General features: G+C 39.5%; 1 protein-coding gene across 3 annotated transcripts in view; it reads right to left on the minus strand.

Moving 5' to 3' along the window:
* Positions 1-15,607: 15,607 nt before the first annotated feature.
* The window catches only part of LOC115463193 (adenomatous polyposis coli protein-like), a 343,184-nt gene continuing 331,709 nt past the window's right edge, over positions 15,608-27,082 (minus strand). For all 3 annotated transcript variants that reach the window (XM_030193482.1, XM_030193484.1, XM_030193483.1), the window contains one exon: positions 15,608-23,455. In XM_030193482.1, coding sequence (XP_030049342.1) covers positions 16,882-23,455 — 6,574 coding nt within the window. In that variant the 3' untranslated portion in view covers positions 15,608-16,881. The remainder of the gene's footprint in view (positions 23,456-27,082) is intronic.

Raw genomic sequence — 27,082 nt, forward strand, 5'->3', positions numbered from 1 at the left:
GGGTGAGATCGATACTATAGAAATCCCTACATTTCACTGTCTTACTTTTGAACCCTTATCTGATGGGTTAATATGGTTTACAGATGGAGCTTGTGAAAGGACTGTTGCAGGCTTTGCCTGCGTGCAAGTGGATGAGAATCTAAGAAAGATAATGCAAGTACAATATAAAACCCCTCCTGACCATACGGCACAGCATGCTGAACTTTTGGCCGTTATTACAGCCTTACAACAAACTGATATGACTCAAAATGTCACCATATATACTGATAGTGGTTACGTTGCAAGTTCACTACAGTATCATATATTAAAATGGCAACGTAGGGGGATGATAACCAGTGCAGGTAAAAATTTACATTACACATATTGGAAATTGCTGTTTGAAATTTTGGCCAGAAGGGAACGTGAAGGTAGAAAAACTGCAGTTGTGTGGACCCCGGCCCACACTGAAAGGCCAACCTTTGAGGCACTAGGTAATGCAATGGCTGATGCAGCAGCAACGGAGGTGGTTAAGCAAAGTGAAAAGATTTTGTATAATACTAGACAGACACAGGAAGGGCCACTTACGAATGTAGATAAGATTAAAATGTGGCAGCCAGAGGGACAGGAAAGTGAAAAATGGTTGAAGAAAGGATGTATGAAATTGGGAAGTGAATGGTTTAATGAGGAAGAAGGATTACCTTGCATGCCAATGAGCCAGGCAATTAAGGTATTGAGTGGATGGCATGCAACCATGCATTGGAATAAGGAAACAATGAAACAACAATTTGAGCAAAGATTTTGGACTTTAAAAATTGATAACCTGATTCAACAGGTTGTGCAGAATTGCATGGTATGTAATATTAACATACCTAAAAGAGGTCCTAAAATATCGCCTGGGACACTTCCAATACCAGAAGGCCCAGCAAAAGAATGGTATATTGATTTCACTGATATGATTGTTCCAGTGCAGGGAAAAAGATATTTGTTAGTTTGGGTGGATGCTTTTTCAAGGTGGATAGAAGCATTTCCATGTAAGAGGGAGACTGCGCATGAAGTTGTACAATGTTTAATAACACATATTATGCCAAGACATGGTTGTCCAACTAAAGTGATTTCTGATAATGGAACACATTTTAACAACGCTATTCTGGAAGAAATGGCAACAGTCATGCAATTGACACACAGGAAAGTATCAGTGTATCGCCCCACCTCCAATGGTTTGGTAGAGCGCTACAATGGTATTTTAAAAACAAAATTGAGAGTCTTACTAAAATCTCTCAATAAAGAAATGGTGGGAAAATTATATACATGGCTTGATGTATTGCCATTAGCATTAATGACAATAAGGGCCCAACCTAATGGGCGTACTAAATTGTCCCCATTCCAAATTCAGACAGGACGTCATTTCTTCCCGATGCAGATAGCAAGTACTGATAGCACAGCTCAGTACTGGCAAAAGCTACAACCGATGTTGAACCTGACAAGTGATATGATCCGAACAAATGTAGCATCACAGGCAGGGATTACTAATGATGTTTGTGCTTTTAAAGTAGGTGATCTAGTACTGCGAAAGAACTTTACACATAAAACGTGGAAGGATCCTGTGTATGTAGGGCCTTTTGCTATCACGGCCCTTACTCAGACCGCTGCCCGTCTGGAAGGTCATACTTCTTGGATACACTTATCAGATATTCGACGAACTAATAATATTGAAATGGACAAAGAATAAACAAACATCATGTCCCTAAACATGATGGTATTGGGATGTTGTTGTTTTGTTGTTGTTTGTTAATGGACAATGAACACATATAGACTTGTTACAGCGGCCAAGATGTTGAATTTGACTGATTGTATCATATGTGCCCACTGACTGACATCATCCTTGTCCTTGCCAGCTATGATATATGGGACTACAATGATAAAATCATGTCTGTTATCCCAATAATACCTGTGTAAGGGATGATGGAAACCTTCATTGGACAAATGAGACTATTTATAAGCAAGCCTTGCTTATGGACAAGTACCCACAGACATCATTTTGGTGTCTAATTAATAGTATGACAACTGAAAACATTCCCCTGATAAAGTGCAATTACACGCACAATGTTGTAACAGGTAATTGGTCTATAGGAAAAAGTACAGTGATTGTAAATGTCACAGCCACCAAAGAAAAGTGTGGCAATAAAACAAGCTGCAATAAGACTTTAACTCAATGGTATGTAACAACTGATTCAATGAATGTTAATAACCTTGGAATATGCTTTTAATTTGTATAATTCTTAATGCCACATCAGTTAATGCAATTGGGCATTATCCTTATAATTGTTCTTATATGAAAATTAAGAATGACAGTGTACTTTCCTTTGATGAAACTCACTGTCTGTATTCAAAAGAAATATAAATTTTGTACCCTAGTACAATTGAATCTGTTTAATGCTGTGTAACATGTGTATTAGCATGTTTGCAAAGATGTGCCAGGATGCTTTTAAAATGACAATGGTAACTGAAATCAAGAATGAATAGAACTTTAATATGTCAGCCAAAAATATTGAAAAAGCGTGCAGAAACTGAATGCCACAAACAAGGGGGGAGGAGATTTAGAAGGGAGGTAAGGAAACAGACTGGAGCTGAAACAGATGTGTGAGGCCTGAAACAATCAGTCCTCAAGGGAGGAAATTTGTTGAATAAAAGTATGAAAGATGGGTAGTGGAAAGCTCCATGATTACAACAAGCTGTTTCAACACTAAATCTCCTGAGGCATGAGAAAAGGGCATTAAAACATCAGCCAAAGGCACGGCTCCAGAAAGTCTGTGGGCAAGAAGGGGGGCCAATAAGGGGAAACAGATGTAGCATGTTCTGCACAATAGCGTTGTGGTATTCAGAGACTTGCACAGGAATGTTGTATGAGAGAATTAGTCAGATGCCGAAGAAGAACGGTATAAAAACAGAGTGCAACAAAGAAGCATTAAGCATTTTGATTTGCCTTAAGCATTCTGATTTCTCTCTCTGTATATAGCATTCTGATTTCTTTGCTGTTTATTGCTTGTTTGTGTAGATATGCTTTCAGTGCAGAAATGCTTCCTGAATACTCAATTGATAGTATTCAGTTTGTGAACTAAAAAATGTAAATAAACTTTTTATATTAAATAGGAAATTCGTCTGGCCTTTTCTACATGCATCACAGTGCCGAAGTTGAGCTGAACGGGAAATGTTCTGTGCCGGCTGAGGCTGCCATCAGTGTCGCCGTTGCCCCCCCCCCCCCCCCCCCCCCCAGGCCTATTCAGCACTCCCCTGCAGCCCCACACCATGGAGCGGAGCACACAGCACAGCAAGTGCTGAGCTCTCTGCACCACCTGCCCACCACTGAAGTCCAGCTGCACAGGTTAAAAAAAAAAAAAAAACTTAACGTGTACTGAAGTCAGTGTAATGCTCATTAAATGCTGGCTGGTGGTGCTGGTGAGCTTCTGGGTGGAGGTGGAATCCAGGAAAATAATGTGGAAGGGCAGGAAGAAAAAAATGGAGAATAGAGGAGGAATAAGGAAAGGCAAGCAGAAAGAAGAGACAAGTAGAAAAAGGAAAGAAGCAGGAGAAGTGAGCAGAGAGAAGGAAAAAGAAGAGAAAGTATTAAAGTAGCCACTCAAGGAAAGAGAGAGAGAAAACTAAAACAGAAAAGAAGACACTAGAAAGATAAAAGCAATACTAGAGAATGAGGAACAAAAGACCCAGAGCCAGAAACCAAGCCAGGGACAACAAAGAACTTAAACTATTTTATATCTGATAGCTATGAAGCCCAATTTTACACAGGGCAGTAAGCTGGAAAAGAATATTCACTGTGATCAGCATTTCTTTATAAACTGGTCATGATGGGTAAACAAAACTGCACACCCAAGAAGAGCCAAGCAAGAAACCAAGCTCCAAAATGTTTTGGGGGCTTTTTAGGTAGTTTTTAACACGGAATAATTCCTTCCTCAATCACACCTTCATACCCCATGTCCAAGTAAGAAATTACCCAAGGGTGACTCGGAGGAGGTGTAAATGCAGACAGGGAAATATTTTGAACTATATGGTTAGTTTTTTTTTTTTGTTACATTTGTACCCCGCGCTTTCCCACTCATGGCAGGCTCAATGCGGTGGGCAATGGAGGGTTAAGTGACTTGCCCAGAGTCACAAGGAGCTGCCTGTGCCAGGAATTGAACTCAGTTCCTCAGGACCAAAGTCCACCACCCTAACCACTAGGCCACTCCTCCACTACTGCAAAATAGGAAACATGTAGTTTTAACTTTTGCCCAAACCATGCCTAGAGCATGCTTCTTCAAATCTGTTCAGGAAGGGCTGATGGCAGTCTACGGGGTTGGTTGGGGGGGGGGGGAAGCTGATGCTGGGCTACGGTTGGGGGGGTAGGGAAGAGAAAAGCTGATGCTGGGCTATGGTTGGGGGGTAGGGAAGGGAAAAGCTGATGACGGGCTATAGGGATGGATAGGAGGGGGTTTAGGGAAGGGCTGATGTCAGGTTACAGGACAATTTCTAAATTTTGGTCCTTTATTCTGTAATTGATGAGGGTTGGTTTGTGTTCTTCATTTGACTGAGTATGCTGGTATGTGGTTTGTGTGGGGATCGATGAGTGACTTGTCTGACTTTTCCAATGGAATGCTTAGTGCTGTTGTGTATATTCACTGCTGCCTTTGTAAAGGTATTGTTATTGGAATTGGTGTTAAAGTTTGCAAAGTTTGAAGTATATATTGCTGTAGTTATATTGCAGAATCCTGTCATGTGTGTTGAGATGTTTGCCATTATAGTAAACAATGTAGCTATATTTAAAAATATTTATTTTTCCATTAAGTATGTATATGGTTTATATTGATGCAGGGCAGCTGTTGGGCAGATTACTTAGAAATTCATCATCAAGTTCATTCTAAGGCTCTATTTTGTAGTGTCCCAAGAAACACTACTCATACCAATATACACAGTGCCCACCCATATTAGCCCTGGGCCTACCCAAAATGTCAGGTCTGGCTACGCCACTGGATGCAAGTAGGCCGTTAGAATAGCTTAGTGGTCAGTGCAGCAGACGATAGAGGAGGGGACCCAGGCCCATATCCCATTCTAACTGGTACACTTGTGGTGTCCCAAAAAACACAAAATATCTACTGAATCCACATACAGGTGGATACCTGCAGGCATAAGGGCTATTGTAGTGGTGTACAATTGGGTACAGTACATTTTTTGTTATTCCTGGAGGGCTCACCAAACAATTTAAGTGGGTTATAATGTGGTGTGTACCTGGAACCTTTTATGTGAAGTTCACTGCACTGCCTCCTAGGCTGCCCCACTGCTCTGCTGGGATGTCTGTGTGGCCAATGGCTTGAGTTTGTGTGTTTTTCCCTAGGATGTTTTTTGTTTGAAAATAGCTCCTAAAGAAAGGTGCATTGAACACAAAAATGTGTAAAATGAGGGGGGGGGGGGGGGTCAAACCAAAAATACACTTTTCTGGTTCAAAAATGGCCACGTTTGCACTGGATTTTTGTATTTTTTTTTTTTTTTTTTTTTGCAAAATCATATCAAAAATGCCCTACCACATATACTTATAATGGTTGGAAAAACACTATTGGATAATTGGTGTGGCAGAGAGCAGTAAAAAAAAAAAAAAATTAAGGGCATGTTGGTAGGGAGAAAAAATTAATTCTGTGGTACCCTAAGCACATGCTTATTTTGCTTAATAGTTAATCCAGTGATGTCTGAACACCTTGCTGCCAAAGGAGAGCAGAGCCATTGTACAGTCACGCTTTGTGGCAACATTTCCAGAATGTTGAATAGAAATGCCTAGAAATCTCTTAGCAATGGTGAGGAACTGTCGGCAGAAAGCACACAGATCATCTTGGTGGATGAGAAGGATATACAGTGCACTCCATTTAAGTGCACGTCGGATAAGCGTATGCTCTGTTTAACTGCATGCCTTACTTCGGTCCCGTTTTTGGCAACATCAGTTTCTATGGGGCCAAACTTCGGTTTAGCACACCACCGATAAGTGCAAGATTCGCTTATATGCAGGAAAGACTCCGCATAAGCACGTGCATGGAATATGGAAGCCGATTGGCGCGTGACAACCAATGAGATTTCAAATTGACCACCCCTTTAACTGCCACAGGCAGAATAAGTGAAAGAATGTTGTTAGACTGTACACTGGGGGTCATCGTCACGGTGGAACTGTAAGACTTCAACATTGGCTGAACGAATAGAAGTTCTTAAAAAATTAGAAAACAAAGTCAAGCATCTATTGCTAAAGAATATAGGGTCAATCCCAGTCAAATTTCACGTATCTTGAAGCAGAAAGACCAGCTTCTGGAAGACTGGCAAAACAATACAAATCCACAACGGAAACGAAAATGGGCGGGAAAAGCTGAGGATGTAGAAGATGCTCTTCGGTGGTTTTCTCGAGTCAGGAGCAGACAGTTTCCTGTCAGTGGTCCACTGCTTATGGAGAAAGCTAACCAGCTAGCTGAAAGTCTTGGACTAACTGAATTCAAAGCCACTGTTGGATGGTTGGAAAGATGGAAGGAGAGGAACAACATAAAAGTCAAGAAACAGCATGGTGAGAAACAAGACGCTGATGACTTTGGTGCTGAAAATTGGGTTGTTTCAGTTCTTCCTACTATCTTGAACAAGTTTGCACCTTGTGGCATTTTCAATGCTGATGAAAACGGTTTCTACTGGCGAGCAACTCCTGATAGAACACTTGCATTCAAACATGCCGAAACTACTGGAGGTAAAACGTCAAAGGACCGACTGACAATCCTCCTTTGTTGCAATATGGATGGGAGTGAGAAGTTGGAACCCCTCGTCATGGGAAAGAGCAAACAGCCCCGTTGCTTCAAGAAAGTTAAGCGACTTCCTGTGTCGTATGAGACTAACACAAATTAATGGATGACTGGGGAAATTTGGAAGCATTGACTAAAGAAGTTAGACACTAGAATGCGGGCACAAAAGCGTCAGATTTTGTTGCTTTGTGAAAATTGTGCTGCACACAGGAATGATGTCAGGCTGTCTAACGTCAAGGTGGTCTTCCTGACACCAAACACTACCTCTCTGATCCAACGTATGGATCATAGTAACATAGTAAATGACAGCAGATAAAGACCCGAACGGTCCATCCAGTCTGCCCTACAAGATAAACTCATTTTACATGGTATGTGATACTTTATGCTAATACCAGAGTTTGATTTGTCCTTGCCATTCTCAGGGCACAGACCTTAGAACTCTGCCCAGCACTGTTCTTGTAGTAAAAGTTCTGAAGCGAACATCGAAGCCCCTTAAAATTTACACACTAGCCCATTCATATCTATTCAGTTACAATCAGGGCATAGACCGTATAAGTCTGCCCAGCACTGTTCTTGTACTAAAAGTTCTGAAGCTAACATCGAAGCTCCTTAAAATTTACACTCCAGCCCATCCATATCTATTTAGTTCGGATCAGGGCATAATAGCCAATTTCAAACAACGTTATCGGGCTCTTGTGCTACGTCGTCTGATGAGCGTTATGGATGACCAGACTGGCAAGGATAAACGTGCTATTGAATTGGCTCATAATCTATCACTGTTGGATTCCCTACATATGCAGAAAGAAGCCTGGAATCATGTTACACAGGCAACCATTGTGAACTGCTACAAGCGGACAAGCTTTATTAAGGAGGTGGAGAGAGCCAAAACAGATGCAGCTGTTGCAAACGTGTCAGATGAACAGGTTATTGACATCCCCGCTGGTGTTACTGAAGAGGAGTTTCATCGCTACGTAGCTGTTGATTACGATCTACAAACAGCTGATGACAGCACTGATGTCAATATATGTGCCTACACGCAGGCAACAACGGCTGATGATGAAATGAGCAGCGAGGCACATGCTGACAAAATTCAACCACCTCCTCCTGTCACTTTTGCAAGAGCGCTGGAGAGTCTCAACACCATGTGGACCTATCTGGAGGCCACTGGATGTCAGTGCTATGACAGTTTTTACCGTCTGGCAGACATAGTCTATGGAACTCACAGACCCAATAGTGTACAGAGGACTATAACTGATTACTTAAAGTAAGTCTGACGTCAGTTAACGGAGACTGTATACTGTACATATAATAATAAACAGTACTGTACATATGTTTATCAGATGTCAAGCTTCTTTGGGTCACAACGGTTAAGTGCAGGCTGCGGTTAACTGCATGCATTTCTTTGGTCCCAGACCCTTGCACTTAAGCGGATTGCACTGTATATATGTATGTATAGGTTTGCTTTTAGAAGGAAATTTCAAAATGTTCACTTACTCAGAATGTACATCACTTCAAACTGCCCGTAATGAAGTGGGTTCTGTTAAGGCTCTGGTGCTGCCTCCTGTTGGCTCTCCCTTGCTGTTTGTCTCCCTGGCTAATCTTCAGAGTGGATTTGTTTGTTTTTTTGCTCTTGCTAACCTTCCCACACATGAGCTTTCAATCTCATCCCCACAAACTGCCATTTATGAGAAGGTCAGATGCCATGAGCTTCCACTGACGACCCAATTATCTCTCTTCCTCTATAAAATATCCATCACAGGGATGATCCTTGGTAGAGGTATGGGCTCATTCGTCTGTATTTGCTACCCTTCTGTGTCCCAGTCCTACTTCTGTAGCACTACCTGATCCTGTCAACCCAATAAGTGGAAGTTGTCTCTGTAAATTAAACCCAGATCTTCCATATGGCAGTGATGGGCAGTCAGACAGCCACCATTATTATTTTTATTGTTCTCAGCTGGTGTTGAAATATGCCTGTAAACAGGAAGCTAGTGCTTTAGGAAATGCAATCAGTGTCAACACTGGATACTTCCATAAATCTATAATTCACCAGGATGGACTGAAATTCAAACCGAAACAATCCTCTGAAGTAAACACATCACTGACTAGTGGTCTTGCAGTGTGTGTATTTGCTGGGCATTGTAGTGAAGGAAAAAGCTGTTGTTTCCAAACAACAATGTTTATAGACTTTGGGCATCAAGTATATAAACTAGGAAAAAGTAATTTTTCATTTTCAATGGGCTAGATCATACCCTGGGCATTAGTGCAGAATAGCAGGCAGTTCACATCTGGTCCTGGCATCTGAAGAGCAAGATGATGAACAGATGTCGGTGTGGGCAAGGGGAAAAGGGAAGTAGAATAGCATTTCTGCGTGTGCGTGTGTTGCTGTCTGGTTTGGGACCTAGAAAGGACTGCATAGCCATAAAGTGAAGATACATACCTATAAGCAGGTATTCTCTGAGGACAGCAGGCTGATTGTTCTCACGATTGGGTCGTCGTCTGCGACGGCTCAGGAGACCTGCAAATCTCTAAGCAAACAAAAACTTTCTAGAACGCACCGGCACATGGGCAGAGCGAACCCCGCATGCGCGAACGGCTTCTCAGAAAGAAAGCTAATTGGGACCTTTCCTATCTATATAATGTTCAATCTGAGCCTGCTTTAAACAGACCCTTTCAAGGTAGCTCAGTAATCAGATTGCCCTTAATATTCTACTTTTCACACCTTAATTAACAAATCCAGGTCAGTAGCAGTTCTTGCTGTCCAGCAGCTAAAGAACAGAAAATAACTGTCTGTTAGAAAACATTTTGAGCCTTGCTACTGTCCTTCTTAATGTACTTTGGCTGTTAAGATTCTACCTCTTAAAAAAAGAGTTTGTTTAATAAAACTATGGAAAAAAAGGGTTTACACTATGGAAACTGGTTAATAATGCTTGCTACTCTCTTTTTTTTCTATTTTTTCCCCTAATGTTGAACTATGCCGTGCTGTGTCAGCTATTTGTTAATGATGTGGTACAAAGTTCAAATTTTGAAACTTGAGGGGAAAAGGGTATGAAGACTGGTAGATAAAGTCCAGCTCTTTTCTTTATTCTGCCTATCTATAACCTACAATTTCTCCTTTGAACCCCAAAGCAAAATAATGTTCACTTACCAGAGAAATGTCATCTTCTCTCAGAGCTTCTCAGAAGGGGGGGGGGGGACCTTTCCTCTCTATTTAAATCTAAGGGAATAGCTTCAAACAGACCCTATCAAGCTAGCTCAGTAATCAGATTGCCCTTACGTTTTGCAAATATTTATTTTATTTATTTGTTGCATTTGTATCCCACATTTTCCCACCTATTTGTAGGCTCAATGTGGCTTACATTATGCCGTAATGGCGATTGCCATTTCCGGAGTGAGAAATACAAAGTGGTATTGCATTAAAGTATTAAAATATTCTACTTCCTCACACTTTAATTAACATTTAATTCAGGTAACAATGCTATATCTCCAGCAGCTAAAGAACAGAAGATAACTGTCTGTTGGAAAAATGTTGAGCCTTGCTACTGTCCTCTTTTAAAGTACTTTGGCTAAGTTTCTACCTCTAGTAAAAATTTCAGTTTAAAACTATGGGAAAAGTTTCTAACTCTAAAAAAATTTGTTTAAAAAGGGATGTAGACTACGGAAACTAGTTAATAATGCTTGATTCTCTCCTTTTTTTTTCTCCTATGGCTGAACTAGGCCCTGCTGTACCTGAGCGGCTGTTAACTAGTTGATAAAGCTTGCCTCTTTTTTTAAAACATTTTTTTATTCTGCCTATTAATAACATACAATTCCTCCTTTAAACCCCAAACTTTAATATACCAAAGCAGACAACAAAATAATGTTCACTTATCAGAGAAATGTCCTCTTCTTTTAGAACTGCTCAGAAAGAAAGTTTAGTGGGACCTTTTCTCTCTCTATAGTTTTAAATCTAAGGAGACCACTTCAAACAGACCTTACACCTTAATTATTATCGTATTCAGGTCAGTAGCAGCGATAGCTCTCCAGCAGCCAAAGAACAGAAAATAACTGTCAGAATAAATGTTGAGCCTTGCTGCAATAATCTTTAATGTACATTGGTTAAATTTCTACCTCTGAAAAAATTTCAGTTTGAAACTATAGAAAAAAAGGTTGTGCACTATGGAAACTAGTTAATAAGACTTGATTATCTGTTTTTTTTTCCTTTATTTTTTCCCTAAGACTGAACTGGGCCATGCTTTGTCTGCTAGAGGCTGTTAATGCTGTGGTACAAACTTCAAATTTGAAATCTAAGAGGCGGCTTTGAAGACTAGTTGATAAAGTTTACATTTTTTTAAAATTTCTACCTATCAATAACCTACAATTCCTCCTTTAAAACCTAAATTTTAAGATCCCAAAGCACAGTGCAAAATAATGTTTTCTTACCAGAGGAATGTCCTTATCTCTGAACTTCTCAGAAAGAAAGTTAATTGGGACCTTTACTCTCTATATAATTTTAAATCTAAGGAGCCTGTTTCAAAATTTACCTCTTTTTAATCTTATTATTCTGCCTATCAATAACCTACGATTCCTACTTTAAACCCCAAACTTTAAGATCCCAAAGCACAGAGCAAAATAATGTTTACTTAACTGAGAAATGTCCTCTTCTCTCAGAGCTTCTTATAAAGAACGTTAAGTAGGACCTATTCTCTTTGTAGAGTTTTACATTTAAGGGGACTATTTGAAACAGACCCATTCAAGCTAGCTCAGTAATCAGATTTTTATATATTTTTATATATTCAAACTGTCTGTGCTTTGCTCAGTGAGTTCTACAGTCTAGTATCTCTATAGCAAACTATATAAACCTACACAGTCTTTTTGTTATGAGGCATTCCTTCTTTTGAGCCTTGCTTTAATGTAGTTCAGCGGCTAAGTTTCTACCTCTAGAAAAAGTTTAATTTTAAAACTACGAAAAAATGGTTGTACACTATGGAAACTAGTTAATAATTCTTGATTCTTTTTTTTTTCTAGGACTGAACTAGGCTATGCTGTCTCTGCTAGATGCTATTTGTTAATGTTGTGGTACGAAGTTCAAGTTTTAAAACTAGGGGGAAAAGGGTACGAAGAGTAGTTGATAAAGTAGCTGCCTATCAAAAATCTACAATTTCTCCTTTAAACCCCAATGTTTAAGATCCCAAAGCACAGAGCAAAATCATGTACACCTACCAGAGAAATGTCTTCTGCTCTCAGAACTTCTCAGATCACACCTTTCTCAATAGCAACTCAAGGCAAGTCATATTCAGGTACAGTATGCATTTTCCTGTCACTGGTGGACTTACAATTTAAGTTTTGTGCTTGAAGCAGTGGAGGATTTAGGGCCCTGTTTACAATGGTGTGCTAGAGTTTGTTAGTGCGCCAACTGTGTAGGTGCCCACAATATTCCTAGGGGCATCTATAAAGTTACCATGCCTGCATGTTTAGCTCATACTAAGGAATGCCAGCATGCCTTTATAACAGAAAACATTTGCTCACGTCAAACTGGGTTGTTAGAGGAAACATTGTTGAAGACTAGGTGAAAATTAAAGGAAGCGAGCATATGCTATGCGGGTTAGGCTAATTGTGCTTAAAAAATAATTAGGACTGCAATCTCCATCAGACAGCACTAGTCTTTGTAAGTCATAGAAAAAGCTGAAGAAATGGTACTTAAGATGTCTGCCCTATTTGTTGAATCAGTATCGAAAAGTTGATCAGAGCTTCCTTGTACTCAAAATCTTTTTGGTGAAGGTGCTTATTGATGTGAGTCTTTAGTAACTGCTATGCATCAGCGTTTTGGTGACATGCAGCATTCCTATAAACCTCTGATGAAGACTGTGTATGTTGAAACACGGACCGTGTTGGGTCATTCTATCAACATATTTGATTGGTGGAATAAATATCTTTGGTCACCCTGAACATTGTGGCTGGCTCTTTCCACTTTTTTTGGTTTGATTTGTGTGATTTTGTGGACTTCTTCAGGTGCTCCAGTGTTTTGTCTGTCATTTATATAATTAAAAGTTGCCAGCTTGGAACCGCTCAAGAAATAAAATGCACTGTAGCACAACAGAAAAGTAACAGAACTGTAACAGACATTTTCAGGGGTAATAAAATAACTTTAATGTTTCAAAAGCTGAAAATATGAATATATACAAATCTCAATAAGTTGAATTAATTTAGGTTCCTAGCCCAGAGACTATTTTTTTTCTATTTCATGCACGTGCAATTTAACCCCATTTTTAAAGCATCATTGTTTATTGACTTCTACCCATTACACTGCAGTAATTTTCATAACATTTTTCATGACATATATTAAAGGATTTGTAGTTACTTCTTGTGTCCTTTGTCTTGTTGCACATGGCATGCACCAGTTCACACAATAAAATGCTCTAATATCCATCCTGTTTGTGTCAGTTTGCTAAATGCACAAATGATATATTTCATTTGCAAATTAATCATATACTGAATAGGCTAAAGGAATAATGTATACCATTAATAGCTAGAATAACAGAGGTGACAGTTAATGAGCTTAAATCTCCTTTCTTTTGATCTTAAGATAGTGGTACTCTTCAGGTTCAGAATAAGTCATTCATTTTTAAAATTTTCAAGTACTTAGATATAAGGAGCCATTTTACTAAACTGCAATAGAGCTAATGCGTGGCTAGCACGTGCCAAATGTGGGTGAAGGTTCCAAAGTTGGCACGTGCTCTTTCCCACGGTTAAAAATAATGTTCTATTTTCTACTGCAGGAGCATTCCTGGTAGTAATTGGTAGCACAGCCACACTGCTGCGCTACATGATTACCACACAAGTAGTGCATGAACCCTTACCGCCAAGTAAATAGGTATTGGTAAGGGCTCAGGCAGTAAAATAGCCACATGCTACTTTTAATATTAGCCCATGGTCATTTAAAAAACATGTTTAAAACTACTAATAGTCATTGAGAGCTGATGAGATTCTGAAAAATAACTCTGGGTCCTTTTACAAAGCTGCGGTAAAAGGGGCCTGGGCTAGCATCAGTGCATGCTTTTGATGCGATTACCGCAGTGGGTAAAAGGCTGTCTTTTTTTCTGTAACAGAAATGGCCATGCGGTAAGTAAACCACTTGCCGCACGGCCATTTCAGGGGGGGAGCTCTCTTGAGCAGGGACTGTCCTTCCCCATGCTAAACTTGTACAGCGCTGCGTAACCCTGGCAGCGCTATAGAAATGCTAAGTAGTAGTAGTAGTAGGTGGCAGTAAGGGCTCCTGGGTTAACCTGGCCGATTACCACCGGGTAAGCACTGGTGCTACAAAAATAGAAATTTTTTTGTAGTGCCAAAAATGGTGTATGCTGGGGATAGGACCACCGCTGGGCTCCTGCGGTAGCCTGGAAGTAGTTTCAGATTGGTACACAGCAGGCTTGTTGCCATGTGCCAACCCTTTAGAATACGGACTCCTCATTGATTTATTTTGGTTGCCTTTCTGGAGGTTCAGAAAATGTATTGTTTTCCTTCTGTTTAGAGCACAATTAAGTTTTTTTGTCGCCATATGGAACAACAAACATGGATTCTTTTGAGTCCAACAATTTCCTCCTGCTCTTCAACTGGGGATGCCATGAACCTTCAGTTACAGCTATGCAGAACTTTCCCTCCTATCTAATCCAGTTATTAAAGTGACAGTTCTTGTCCATAGTAACAGTAAAGCAATGCAACCTGAGCCTAATTAACAGATTTTTTCATTATACAATAATTATGATCTCCTACATTCAAAGTGCTTTGAACATTGTCTCCATAGCATGACCTCACCCTTATCGTACAACAGCTAGAAAATCAAAGCTAGCTGTTCTGTTTGGCAGCATACAACACTACTACTAAGGCATCTTGACTATTTAAGTGTAAGGAAGGGTTGATCTTGGTGTAACCTGAACCAAAGTCTTCTTTTGACCAAACTATATTAATGTTTCATCTAATGCACAATTATGTACATATCCTTTGGTACTAATAAGTTTAAAACATGGGAAAGTCAGGAAGTTAGGTGCATGTTTACCTTGGGGGAAAATGTTCTCTGTTGTCACATCAAAGGATAAAAAAAAATTACCACTGACGCATAATACTTTAAGAGCATCTCTCTGGAAAGTGTATTCTCGACACATAAATGGCGAGTAATATTTGCTTGTAGATGCAAAAATCAGAACTGGACAAATATATATCTGCTTGAAATTAATTTCAAAAAATCATGTCTATTAGTAACTTTTCTGTTGCACTCAAAAAATAAGGCCAATAGCGCAAGAAACAGAAGCTGTAGGTTCGATGCTATAGAGGAACATAGGAAACTATTGCTTATTTAAATGGATTGTGTTTTGATATATTTGTTACCCACTTTGATGCTTATGGTTTAAATGAGAATTATGAAATGAAATAAACTTAATGATTTTAGCAAAGCAACTGCTTCAGTGGAAATAAATATGAGTTGATGATCTCTAACAAAAAAATGTCTCACTTTTAGATGTATTGCTCCAAACGTAAATAAATGTAAAACTGACACAAGATATCTTATCATTGTTAGTGTAACTAGATCTCCCAACATTTGCAGGCAATGCATTTAATTCTGAGTCAAGATTAATCAAGCTCAATCTTCTATTCTGTAGAATTCACCAAGAATTGGATAATACAGCAACAGAACTGTTAATATAAGCAGTTATACTATCTTTACATGTAATATATAGAAATAAATTAAAACAGAGAAAAGAAAATGATATACCTTTTAATTAGACTGACAATAAATGTTTTATTAGCTTTTGAAGGTAACCCTTCTTTTTCAGATAATTTATTTCTATTTACTACCTTTAAAAGTGGACTAACATAGCTACCACATTATTTTATCTTTATATGTAACCGCTTATCCATTCCAGCTCAAAGTTACTGTACTGGAACACATTTTGCATTGCAGCCTCTGATAAAATATCTTGAAAAATATGAAAGGATTTGATCTTTTTTTCTATTAGTGGTTGCTAAGCTTTAAACTGAAAGCAAAGGAATACACACTTTCTTCATGCTATGCAGGACAAAGAATTCAAAATGATCTGCCACAAATATGTATTTTTGAATGTGAAAAAAAGTATTAGATGTGTAGGACATGAAAAAAATAGGGTATGAGGAAGCAGCATGGCAAAACTGATTAAACCCCCCACATTGATTTCTTCAACATTTTTTATAAGTAAAACACAAATTGTAGTTTACATATGGTAATAATTTATTCTGAAATGTTCATTTAGATTTTATTGAGACATAATTCATGTCTCATTAATAAAAGATCAGCCATCTAACCTCAAATACCAGAATATACAAGTTACAGAATAGCAAAATCCTACCTACCTTCAGAAAAACTATTCCAGATAAAACAAGCTTGTTCAAAGTTTTACAGTTAAACAGATTTCCTTCTTTGCAGAGCACAAACAAAAATGTACACTGTTATACCAGAGCTATCTATACACATCATGTGACCACAGCAATGTTAACCATTACTTCAGGAAATAAACCATCAGATCTCTTCATGCTAAAAAAACAACAACAAAAAAACACAATCAAAACAAAACAAAAGAAAAGCAAGCCAGGAAAGGTTGTTCAGCAGGAACTATATTACTGTGAATTTCACAGTTACATGATTTATTACAGGGTTAGATGGATTCATATGTAAATGAAAAACAGTGTCTTTTTTGCATAAGTAATACCAAATTTTCCCTGATATAGTTTTAGTCAGTTTTTAGTTTACAAACTGATACAGTAATAACTAAATTTCATGTGTATTGTACTTTAAGGTAACTGAAATGTAAGGGATCATTGTAGAGAATGCTACTTAACTATATGTAGAACACTTTACAAATATACTTGCTTTATCAGTTTTATTCAAGCTTATCAACCAAATATCCATCCCATGTATTTACCAGTAAAGACAACATATCCTATCAAATATGGCTTCCAGAACAAGAACCTTCTACAAGAATCAAACCTATTTACATTTTTAAAAGTTTCAATTTAGAACAAATTTTGTACATAACAGTTGCAAATAGATTAGTATTTTTAATGCATCATTCAAGTTCTTTTAAACAGAAGTCACTAGATATGACCCAGAATGTCGTTTAGGACTCTGTGTTCCATTGGAGTCTGTGGTGTCAGTTTTTGAATCTCGTTTCTTTGTACTGTTATTAACTGGTGTTGGTATCTGTGATGGTCGAATTGTGTTACTATCCACACTGCTTTTCCGAGGACTTGGATTGTAGTTGAAAGGAGTCACTCTCGCAGCAACTGCTCCACTAGGTGAGCTGTGTTTGCTTGAGCTGCTAGAACTGAATGGAGTGCGTTCAGCAACAGAATTTTCATTGGTTTCTGGAGCAAGAAGGGGATTATTCACCATAGGTTTTGGCTCAGTTACATTCTTATCTGGAATATCTGTCTGAATTAATAAATTCAAGCGATGTTCTAAACCAACTGGACGGACAGGTAGATTTCCATTTCCTGCATTTTGTTTTCCCTGAATGTCTTTTAAGTCTTTATCATCTCTTATATCCTGTTCCGACACATTATCAATAACTGGGAGAGTATTTCCTGTAGGTGACTTTCCCGATCTTGGATTATTAATAGGACAGTCCTCAATCCTTACCCACACATCCTCTGTTTTAGAAACAGCAGGTGCCATCTGGTAAAGTAAAGTCTTTGAGTCAGCACCATTTGTAGCACCAGAAGAGCAATTCTGAGGAAGATTATTCATTATTTGGGGAATTTCATTTTCTTTTATTTTTCTCCAAGTTCCTTTTGCAGGTGCTTGATTTTCTTTTACATGCTTGTGTCCTGGAAAAGAACTTGCATGATGGTTTTCATCTTCACTTTTTGCTTTTTCACTAGATTCTGAGGAAGCTGATAGAATTGATGAAGAACTTCCAGTTCTTCTCCAAGTGCTAACACGAGGAAGTGATGAAGAATGCTTACTGTGTTCGCGCTTCCATGTTCCTGACCTGTTGATTGGAAGCCTCGATGGACTTTCTGAGTGAGAGCGAGTGATATCATGGCGCTTTAAAGGTCTTTCATCACTGTAATCTATACAAGGGTTCAAATTTGGTGGTAATTTGCGCCAGCCTCCAGCCTGGATAGATGAATGGGTCGATAACGACATATCAGGAAGTGATGGGCTTAAAACTGGAGTCTGTATTTGAGATCTTGTTGGAGAGTCAGCTCTAGAAGAGGAAGACAATGATTCAAATGAAGCAGATTCTTCTAACTTCCTCCTTAGTGTTGGGCTTGGTGCTTCTTTAATGAAAGTAGATTGGCGCACTAAGGTGGGTCTTTCTGATCGATCAGACTCACTTCCACTGGATTTTGTTGATGGAATCCTAGACAGCTCTACCTTTTTGCTAGAATTACTGCTACTGAGGTTTTGGTTTAGTCCCTTAGAAGCAGATTCACTTCTGGGAATGCCACTAGTAGTTTTGGGTAAACCAGTTTGCTTTACCAGGTTTTGTTGGCTTAATTGTCTTCCTGGTGATGCATATGATATTCTCCCTGAGCCTGAAGACTTAGTTGAAGTTATACTAGGTGATGATGTTCTTGGTAACTGGGACAGTTTGTTAGGAGGGCTTATTCCATTCCTACCCGGGGAAATTGAGTTTTGTCCTGGAGACTGCATCGGTCTGCTTAATGGTTGTTGGGCAGGTCTAGAGGGAGTAGAATCTCTGGACCCTGACCTAGAAGGCCCTTTACTTGAACCTCCTGGTGTAGATGGCTGCCTAGTCACAAAACTTGGCTCTGATTTCACAGTTTTAATTCCTCTAGGAGAACTAGTGGAATTTTGGGTTTCACTGGAGTTTCTGGAAACTGTGTTTTTTGGTGGTAGTTGTTTCTTTGAAACTGGGCTTGTACTTGGTGAACTGTTTCGAACTCCTGGGATATGAATCATTGTCCTACCACGGGAGATGGAGGGCATATTTGATTGCTGGGGTTGCTTTAACTGGCTTGAAATGTCAGAATTAGAACGCAGTTTTCCTGTAATCATACTTTTATACACTTTCTTTCCTCCTTTAATGCTTTTGATACTCTCTGATTCTGCTTTATTTTCCAGTGCACTCTTTTCTCCAGGCTTCAGGATCCTTGGACCTTTATTGCTAGTAAAAGGCTTTTCTTCTTGGTCTGGTGTTAAATGAAATGGAGATCCTAAAGAAATCCCAGATTTCAGTGAAAGAATTGAATCTGAGTCTGATGATCCCTGTCTTGAAAGTGATGCAGCAGCAGCTGCTGCCTGATGTAAACTGCTAACTATGGAATTTGCACCTTCTTGAATAGCTTTCCAGTCAAAGTTCTCTGAATCTGGTGAAAAAGCGTGCTCTGAATCTGGGCTATGTAAATCTCTTAAATCCAGTATGAGGTCTGGCTCCTCTGCTAATATACCATCCACAGTTTTCAAATTTTTCTTTTCACTTTCCCCTTTAGATTTTGATGGCTTTTTTGTTTTAGGCATAGCAGAACTGATGCATTCCTGCAAAAGGTCATCTTCAGAGTCAATGCTTAATGAACTAAGGGAACTGTTTCTAGAGAAACATACTGGTGTATCTTCAACATGAAAGGATTTAGGAGCATAACCTGAAGTTTGTGGTCTACCTGCTGTTATCTGGGAATCAAGATGTTCTGTTTGTTTTTCTGGTTCTCTTTCTTTATTATTATTTTCTTGGTCAATATCACTGAGAGAGCTGAGGGACGAGTTGCGAGAAAAACAAACAGGAGTATTTTCAATGGCAAAATTCTGTACATTTTCATCAGAAGCTATTCCTCTACCAGTGGCTTCTTTAGATTGTGGAAAAGGTTTATGCTTCTGCGTCAAAGTTTTAGATTGTCCTCTACTTGTGGGGTATTTATGACTAATCTGTGTTCTGCCTGTTGACTGCTGAATTGAAGATGACCGTTCTGTGCTCTCATTAGTTTCTGCCCCAGTTTCCTTAACTTGTTTTCCTTTTCTTAACTCTACTTTTTCTCTGGAAAGGTCAACATCATCATCATCAAAGTCTAGAGAACTTAAGGAGTCATTCCGTGAGAAACAATAAGGTGTACCCTCAATAGGTGTATAATGATGTGGAGAATCAAATACAAAACTTCCTCGTACACGTTCTTCATTATTTGGAAGTTTTTCAGGAAAATCTCTATTTTTAAGGTTTTGCTTCTTGGAATCTTTATCGAGATCTCCATAATGTCTTTCACTTCCAAAACTGTTCTTTGCCTCTGTGTTTTTTCGTGTAGAAGCTCCGTGCTCAGTAGTCTGGGGCATTGGTTTTACTGGTGATGTTGGCTTTTTTCTTTCACTCTCTTGTTGACTTTTACTATTTCCAGACAAAGAAACAGAAACATGTTGAATCTGATCCATTATCTTTTTGACCCTATAAGGTTTGTGACTTTTCCCTTTTGGCATGGCAGAATGAATGCACTCAGCAAGAATATCACCTTCCTCTTTTTTATTATCTACTTCTGGGATAGTAACAGCTGAATTGCTTCCCACATCTGTATCATCTGTACTTCTGCCTTCTGTAGGAATAGTATCTCTCCTTTCAAATTGAGAAGATGAATGCCCCATTTTAACATTTTCTGCATTTGTAGATTCATTTGGTGGTGATTCTATAGTAAGATCGCTTAGTGATGTAGCAGTTGAAAAGTTTATTGGTGTGCCTTCAACACAATAAACCCGTGGCATATCATCTGTATGTGTGAAGCTAACATGCTTTTGATTGTGAAGCCTGTTTTGTGAGGGAAGTAGTTTATAAACTGGCAGCTGGCTTGGTTTCCTGGCCACAGGCGGAGGTATTTTTGAAGCAGAAGTTTGTGAAGGTTTCTTATTTTTTCTTGAAGACTGTGTAGGCATAGCTGAAAAGATACATTCTTCCAGTATATCAATGTCATCATCAGACTCATCCAGAATGTCTTTTTCAGGTTCAGAAGGCTTCTCTGCCCTTTTCTCTTGGAAATAATTTGCATCTTTAGCTTTTTCAGATTCTCCGTCACTTCCATGGTCGTGCTCATGCACAGGAGGCATGATCCTTAGTTCTATATCCATCGGAATATATGGCTCATCGAGACTGAGAGCACTTAGACTAGATGCACAAGAAAAACCATCTGGTGTACTTTCAGTAGCAAAGTGCAACAATGTATCTGCATCGGGAAGTACCTGAACTCTCTGAACTGCTGCATTTATAGTTGATCGTTTTGGACCAGATTCTCTTTTCTCATTAGTAGTAGGTACTTTATTTTTAGCTGCTTCTTTCTTTACCTGGAGTGCTTGAGGTGGTGGTGTTTTACTTCTGCTTGGTGGCATTGTTTGTCCAGGGCTATCTGGAAGGTCACTTGGACTTATAATACCACTTACCATCCCACTGCAAGGCTCACTCTGAACAGAGCTGGCAATTGAACGGCTCTCAAAGCTATCTAATGAACTAACAGATGTACAACGGCTAAACATTAGTGGAGTCTCCTGAACATAATGTTCTGGTGGGCTTTTAGGTGTTTGAGCACCACTTTTTGATGGTGATTTGGCACCTGAGGAAAATTCAACAGCTTTGTGTCTGGATGAATCATTGGGAGATAAATTAGAAGCCTGAAGTCTATTTACTTTAGTTCGAATATGCTGTGATGCTGATCGGGCATCGCCTGCAGAATTTTCAGTAGTCATGGTTTCACTATTTTCTTTCATTTCTGCTATCTGAAGATTATTACCAGTACCTGTATTCTGACCACGTCCTGTTTCATCTTCAGCTGATGACAATGATGATAAGGAACTACATCTTGAAAAACATATTGGTGTGTCTTCTACACAATACGTCTGCATAGTTTCTTGGTTAATGGAAGGAGCTTTGCAAGATGGTGGTTTCTGAGTCTGTCCTCCTCTACTCTGTGCTGAATTTGGATGAAGCTGTTTTGGTCTATTGGACCTAGCTGATGGGGTGGAAGTAGTTCCGCTATGTGATGAGATATGATCTGTTGTGCTGTTTTGTGTTGATGAAAGTGATGAAAAAGCAAAAGACGGCTTCTGTGAAGATGGAGGAACATCGGTTGAGTATTTCAGGCTGTAATCAATAGGCTGATCTACATGGTGCTGATCTTCAGAATATTCAGTGCTATAGTTGGTTTGTCTATCATCTTCACGTTGTTCTTCCTCAGAATAGCGCTCACTGTAATTAGTTGGTTTGTCATCATCATAATCATCAACTTGGCACAGGGTCTGATTGACGTTTTTATTCACTCCATGACTAGTGCCTCCTCTACTTTGCTCTGCATTGTTGTGCCCTCTTGATCTGTATGGAGATGTACACTCTGCCTGTCCAAAGTGTGCCTGGAACTTCATGTGTTTTTCATCATTGCCTTCTGTGTATACTGGGTAAGCTGTATTTTGACTTCTTGATTGTCTCTGTTCATTTTGTTTCATTTCATCTTCTAGTATATGTTTGGGTCTTGCCCATCTTTCATTTTGTGTAGGACTCTGTCTTCCAGAGTTCAACTGTTCATCAGAATATTTAAGACTATAATTTATTGGTGTATCTAGCTCTGCATCATTGTCATCCATATGGTTTGCATTGTGTATTTTGTGTGCAAGGTCTGCTGGATATTGTCCATAACTACAAAATTTACTTTCATCATCTTCAGAGTATGACTCAATAGGTTTCATTTGACCTCGCTTACCATACCCATCAATACTACTGACACTGTTCAGGCTATCATTTGATGCTCTCTTATATTCAACCTTGGCATAAGGCATAGGACAAGTCCTACTTGAACTTTCTGCTTTAGTGAAATTGTAAGTGTTTGAATGAGAGTGGGCAGTAGAGGTTCTTCTTAGTGCAGTCCTTTCTTCTGTCAAACAGTGCATTTCTGTTGTGGATCCAGAACTTCTGTCTTCTTGGGGAACATGCATACTTGACACTTCTTCCATGACCTTAGAAATTTGAGCAGCAGTGGAAGACATTTGAATTCCAATTCGTTTGGAAGTGTTTGCAGTATTGTCAGGTGCAAGGTGGTAACCAGTCATTGTTCGTTCTCTGTCCAAACTTCTGTCTCTTTCTGACCTAGAACTTTCTAGATTTCCTCTATTGGAAGAGGAAGACCCAGACAATACTGTAGTATTTAAATAAGGTGAAAGTACTGTCAAGTTACCAGTACTAAAACTCTCTGGTCTGCCAATGCCATCCTCATGTCTATTTGAATCTAAAACATACTCACTGTACAGATTTTGTTTGTGCCTCTGTTTATTACGATGAGATGTCTTGGGGCTCAAATTATCAATGTTGTCAAATGTCTCTGATAAATGCTGAGCATCAAGCTCTGCTTCCAGAGCTTTTTGCTTCCTAACATGAAGGGATGGCAAGCTTGAACCTGGAGACATAATATTGGCATCTTTATATTTTGCAGGTCTATTTGCCATCAAGTTTCTCAAAGCTGCAGCACTGCCCATGGCTATCATTTTGTGCTTTGAATGAATGAGGTTTTTGAGCATGCTGACTGCACCCATATCCCACAGTGCTTCTTGATCCTTTGTATTTCGTGCAGATAGGTTCCACAATGTTCCACAAGCATTACTGACAATCGTCAAACTATGAGATTTTAAGTGCTGTAACAAGGTCTGTAGACAGTTGTTCTCTCTCAAGATTTGCCTGTAAAATGAAATACAAAATAATTATTGTACATTCTTGCACTTTTAAAAAATATTTACACTAATTTTTCTCATGCAATTATTTTATATATTAAAATGGCAAGCAAAAATTTTTTCAAAAGATAACAGAAAAAGGTGAAAGAGAGAGCGCACGACCAACGGAGTCTGGACTATCTAAATTGCCTTCATATACACTTCAAAGAACAATGAGAGTCAGAACTAGGCATCATTTAGTCAGAGTACTAGGGTACATTGAAAAAAGGATCCCTTCAGGCATACTTTCTACCAGCAATTTTAAGACTTTCACATTCAATTGTATGCAAGTGATATTTTAAAACAATATCATCATTCAATTATTCCTATAATAAACTGAACTTCCCAGATGACATTTGTGCTCTACATGCAGTCTTCTCTGTATTTCTTAATGCTACCATGATTTCAAACCTCAAATGTTCAGCAGAATAGTCTGATTCCATTAAAGCAAGTGAGTGTTGAAAACAAAAACAAACAAAAAAACCCAGTAGACTATGCAATACCATAGACACCCAGAAGGCCTACACAAACATTGCCAAAAGATTTAGCTTTATAAGAATTTAGACATAACTTCTTTGTTCCCTTGGACCAAAATCTTTAGATCTTAGGACAGGGCCAAAACATAGATCCTGAGTTTCCAATCTGCCCATATTCTTCAGAAAGTTGATGCAGTTAGTAGTTTTATACCAAATAATTGCTGTGTAATACACACCCGCCGAAGTATTTGATACTGCACATTGTGAAATCTCACAAAATGGGGGGGGGGGGGGGGGCTTTCTGTGTAAGATTATGTAATAAACAAAAATAAATAAAAAAAAGAGAAAAGAAAATAAGATGATACCTTTTTTATTGAACTAACTTAATACATCTTTTGATTAGCTTTTGAAGGTAACCCTTCTTCTTCAGATTGGAAATAAGCAAATGTTGACAAATATCAGAATATAAAGTGAAATACAAAGGCAGTCTGATGACAGTCTTACAGGTAAAGGGAGGGGTAGGTTAGTTGAGAAAACAGGGAGAGCTGGGAGGATGACAGACAGAGGGAGATGTTTGGCAGATAGGAGAGTGACAAAGCAGTAGAATTTATGGTTTACTAGTAAAAAAAGGCCCGTTTCTGGAGCCAATGAAACGGGCGCTAGCAAGGCTTTCCTGTGCCCCCCCCCCCCCCCACCCGTCGTCGATGTTGGTGAATTGCTCCGCCTCCGCCCTCAACGTCATAACGTTTGACGCGAGGGCGGTGAATTGCTCCGCCTCCGCCCTCAACGTCATAACGTTTGACGCGAGGGCGGGGACAAGAGACTGTGTTTTTCGAGGCTTCAGAGCTTCGAACTTACGAACCTTGGCTTCAGTGACGTCAGAAGCCAATAGAACGTTGAGGGTGAGTTTTATATATATAGATATTGGGATAAAAAGCCCAGATCTTTGTTAAGTCCTGTCTGGTGGGTGTCAAAGTATTTCATCATTTTGACTTCAAAGGCCTTACGTTCCTGGATTGTCTTAAAATTTCCTTTAGTGTTCTTACCATGATCATTGATGCAATGTTCTGGTTTTGTAAAGTGCTGTCCCACAGAAGTGGCATCCTATTCAGTACTGGAGTGTTTAATATTGTGCCTGTGTAAACAGAGCCGTGTTTCTCCAGTATAGCACCCTTCTTCACACTTTTTGCATTGAATGATGTATACTACATTGGAGGTTCAGCATGTGAATGATACTCACTTGGGAAAAACGTTCAGAATAAGGGTGACTGTAGGATCCTGTGAAATGTGTTGGCACAGTTTGCAGCTGGGAATATTGCAGGGGTGTGTGCCTCAGAGAGAATCCCTCTTGTAGTGACATCAGGGGCGTATCTGCGTGGGGCCACAGGGGCCTGGGCTCCTGCAGATTTCGCCCTGGACCCCCCCCTACCGTCACCATCACCAACCTTTGCTGGCGGGGGACTCCAACCCCCGCCAGCCGAGGTCCGCTTCCTCCTGCCGCTGCCTTTAAAAATATTCTTTCAGCTGGCGGGGGACCCCAACCCCCGCCAGCCAAGCCGAGGTCTTTGAAGTTCTTCTTCGTCCTCGTGCTGTTCAAAGCCGCATCCAGTTTCGAAGTCTGACGTCGCAGCACATTGTACGTCAGACTCCAAAACTGGATGCAGCTTTGAACAGCACGAGGACGAAGAACTTCAAAGACCTTGGCTCGGCTGGCGGTGGTTGGGGTCCCCCACCAGCTGAAAGAATATTTTTAAAGGCAGCAGCAGGAGGAAGCGGACCTCGGCTGGTGGGGGTTGTGGTCCCCCACCAGCAAAGGTTGGTGACGGCGGCAAGGGGGGGGGGGGCGGTGATGACGACGACGGCTATAATGTGCCCCTTCATTCTGGCTCTGGCCCCCCCCTACCGCCGCAGTTCAGATACGCCTCTGAGTGACATACAATCCAGAGCTAGAAAAACTGTGAAAAGCAAACTCCCAATAGAAGATTAAAGAGAATGGCATAAGCCCCTGCAATATTCCCAGGAGAGAGCTAATTACAGTACAAGAAAATGGTAAGCGTTCCATATTACTTTAAATCTTTTTTATTGGAAAAAAGAAACAATAAGAATAAACAAAGAAGTTAAGTGGTACAGTTCCTCTTGAACAAATACATCAAACAGTCAAACTCCCACAAATAATCCTCCCCCATCTAAGAACCCCCACACACCAGCGCCAGTATTACCAAGCTACAGAAAATAATTCAATAGTGACTACAGGATCTTGACTTTTATGACACCATAACACCTATAGTACTCCATATTAAATGGAATGGCTGTTCCAACTTCTAAATATCTTTACAATTTCTACACTGTCACTCATCTCTGCATATATACTAGCTTAGCAAATACTTGCTTTAGGTATCCAGCATAGCCAGCCCTCCTCTATATTTTGTGGCCTGCATAAATTGAAATCTAATGCTGGAACCGTTTCATTTCCAAGTTTAATAAAACAACCTTTTAGCTCCCACTCCTCCTACCTTGAAATAGGCATGCTGCTCAATTTGATAGCGTTAATATGACCCAACAAGGTCAATGATAGAACTTTCTATTTCAACTATGGCTATGACTGGATAATTTATCTTGTATGTGTGTGTACACCAAACTTAACAAAACTCTGACCCTTATAAACTTGTAGTTCTCCAGATCCCAATTTCTACTGCTTCACTGGCCATGTCAGTTCTGTTCTAGACAGTCAGTCCTCTGAGGGGGTGCAAAAAAACTGAATTTTAGGCTGATGCTCCAATACCTTTTTGTCAGTAATCCATTTTCTCTTTTGAAATTATAACCTCTATGCAGACTGCCCCAACAAGACCTAACATCGACGTATATCTTAGGACATTCCAACACTCATCCTGCCATTATGTCCTCCTCAATGCTCTTGTACCAAATTCCTTCATTTCCTAAGCTATAAATGGTAAAAAAAAAAAAAAAAAAAACTTTACTATTTGCTATCTGGGAAAGTTCAATCTATTTGCTTTAAAGATACAGAAATTCGCTATGGAATATCCAGAGAGGATCAATATCTTATTGCAAACTCTGGGGAGGATTACCTGGTTATTGGGTTTTACCAGTCACAAACAGTG

The sequence above is a fragment of the Microcaecilia unicolor genome, chromosome 2 (genome assembly GCF_901765095.1).
Source record: "Microcaecilia unicolor chromosome 2, aMicUni1.1, whole genome shotgun sequence".
NCBI lineage: Eukaryota > Metazoa > Chordata > Amphibia > Gymnophiona > Siphonopidae > Microcaecilia > Microcaecilia unicolor.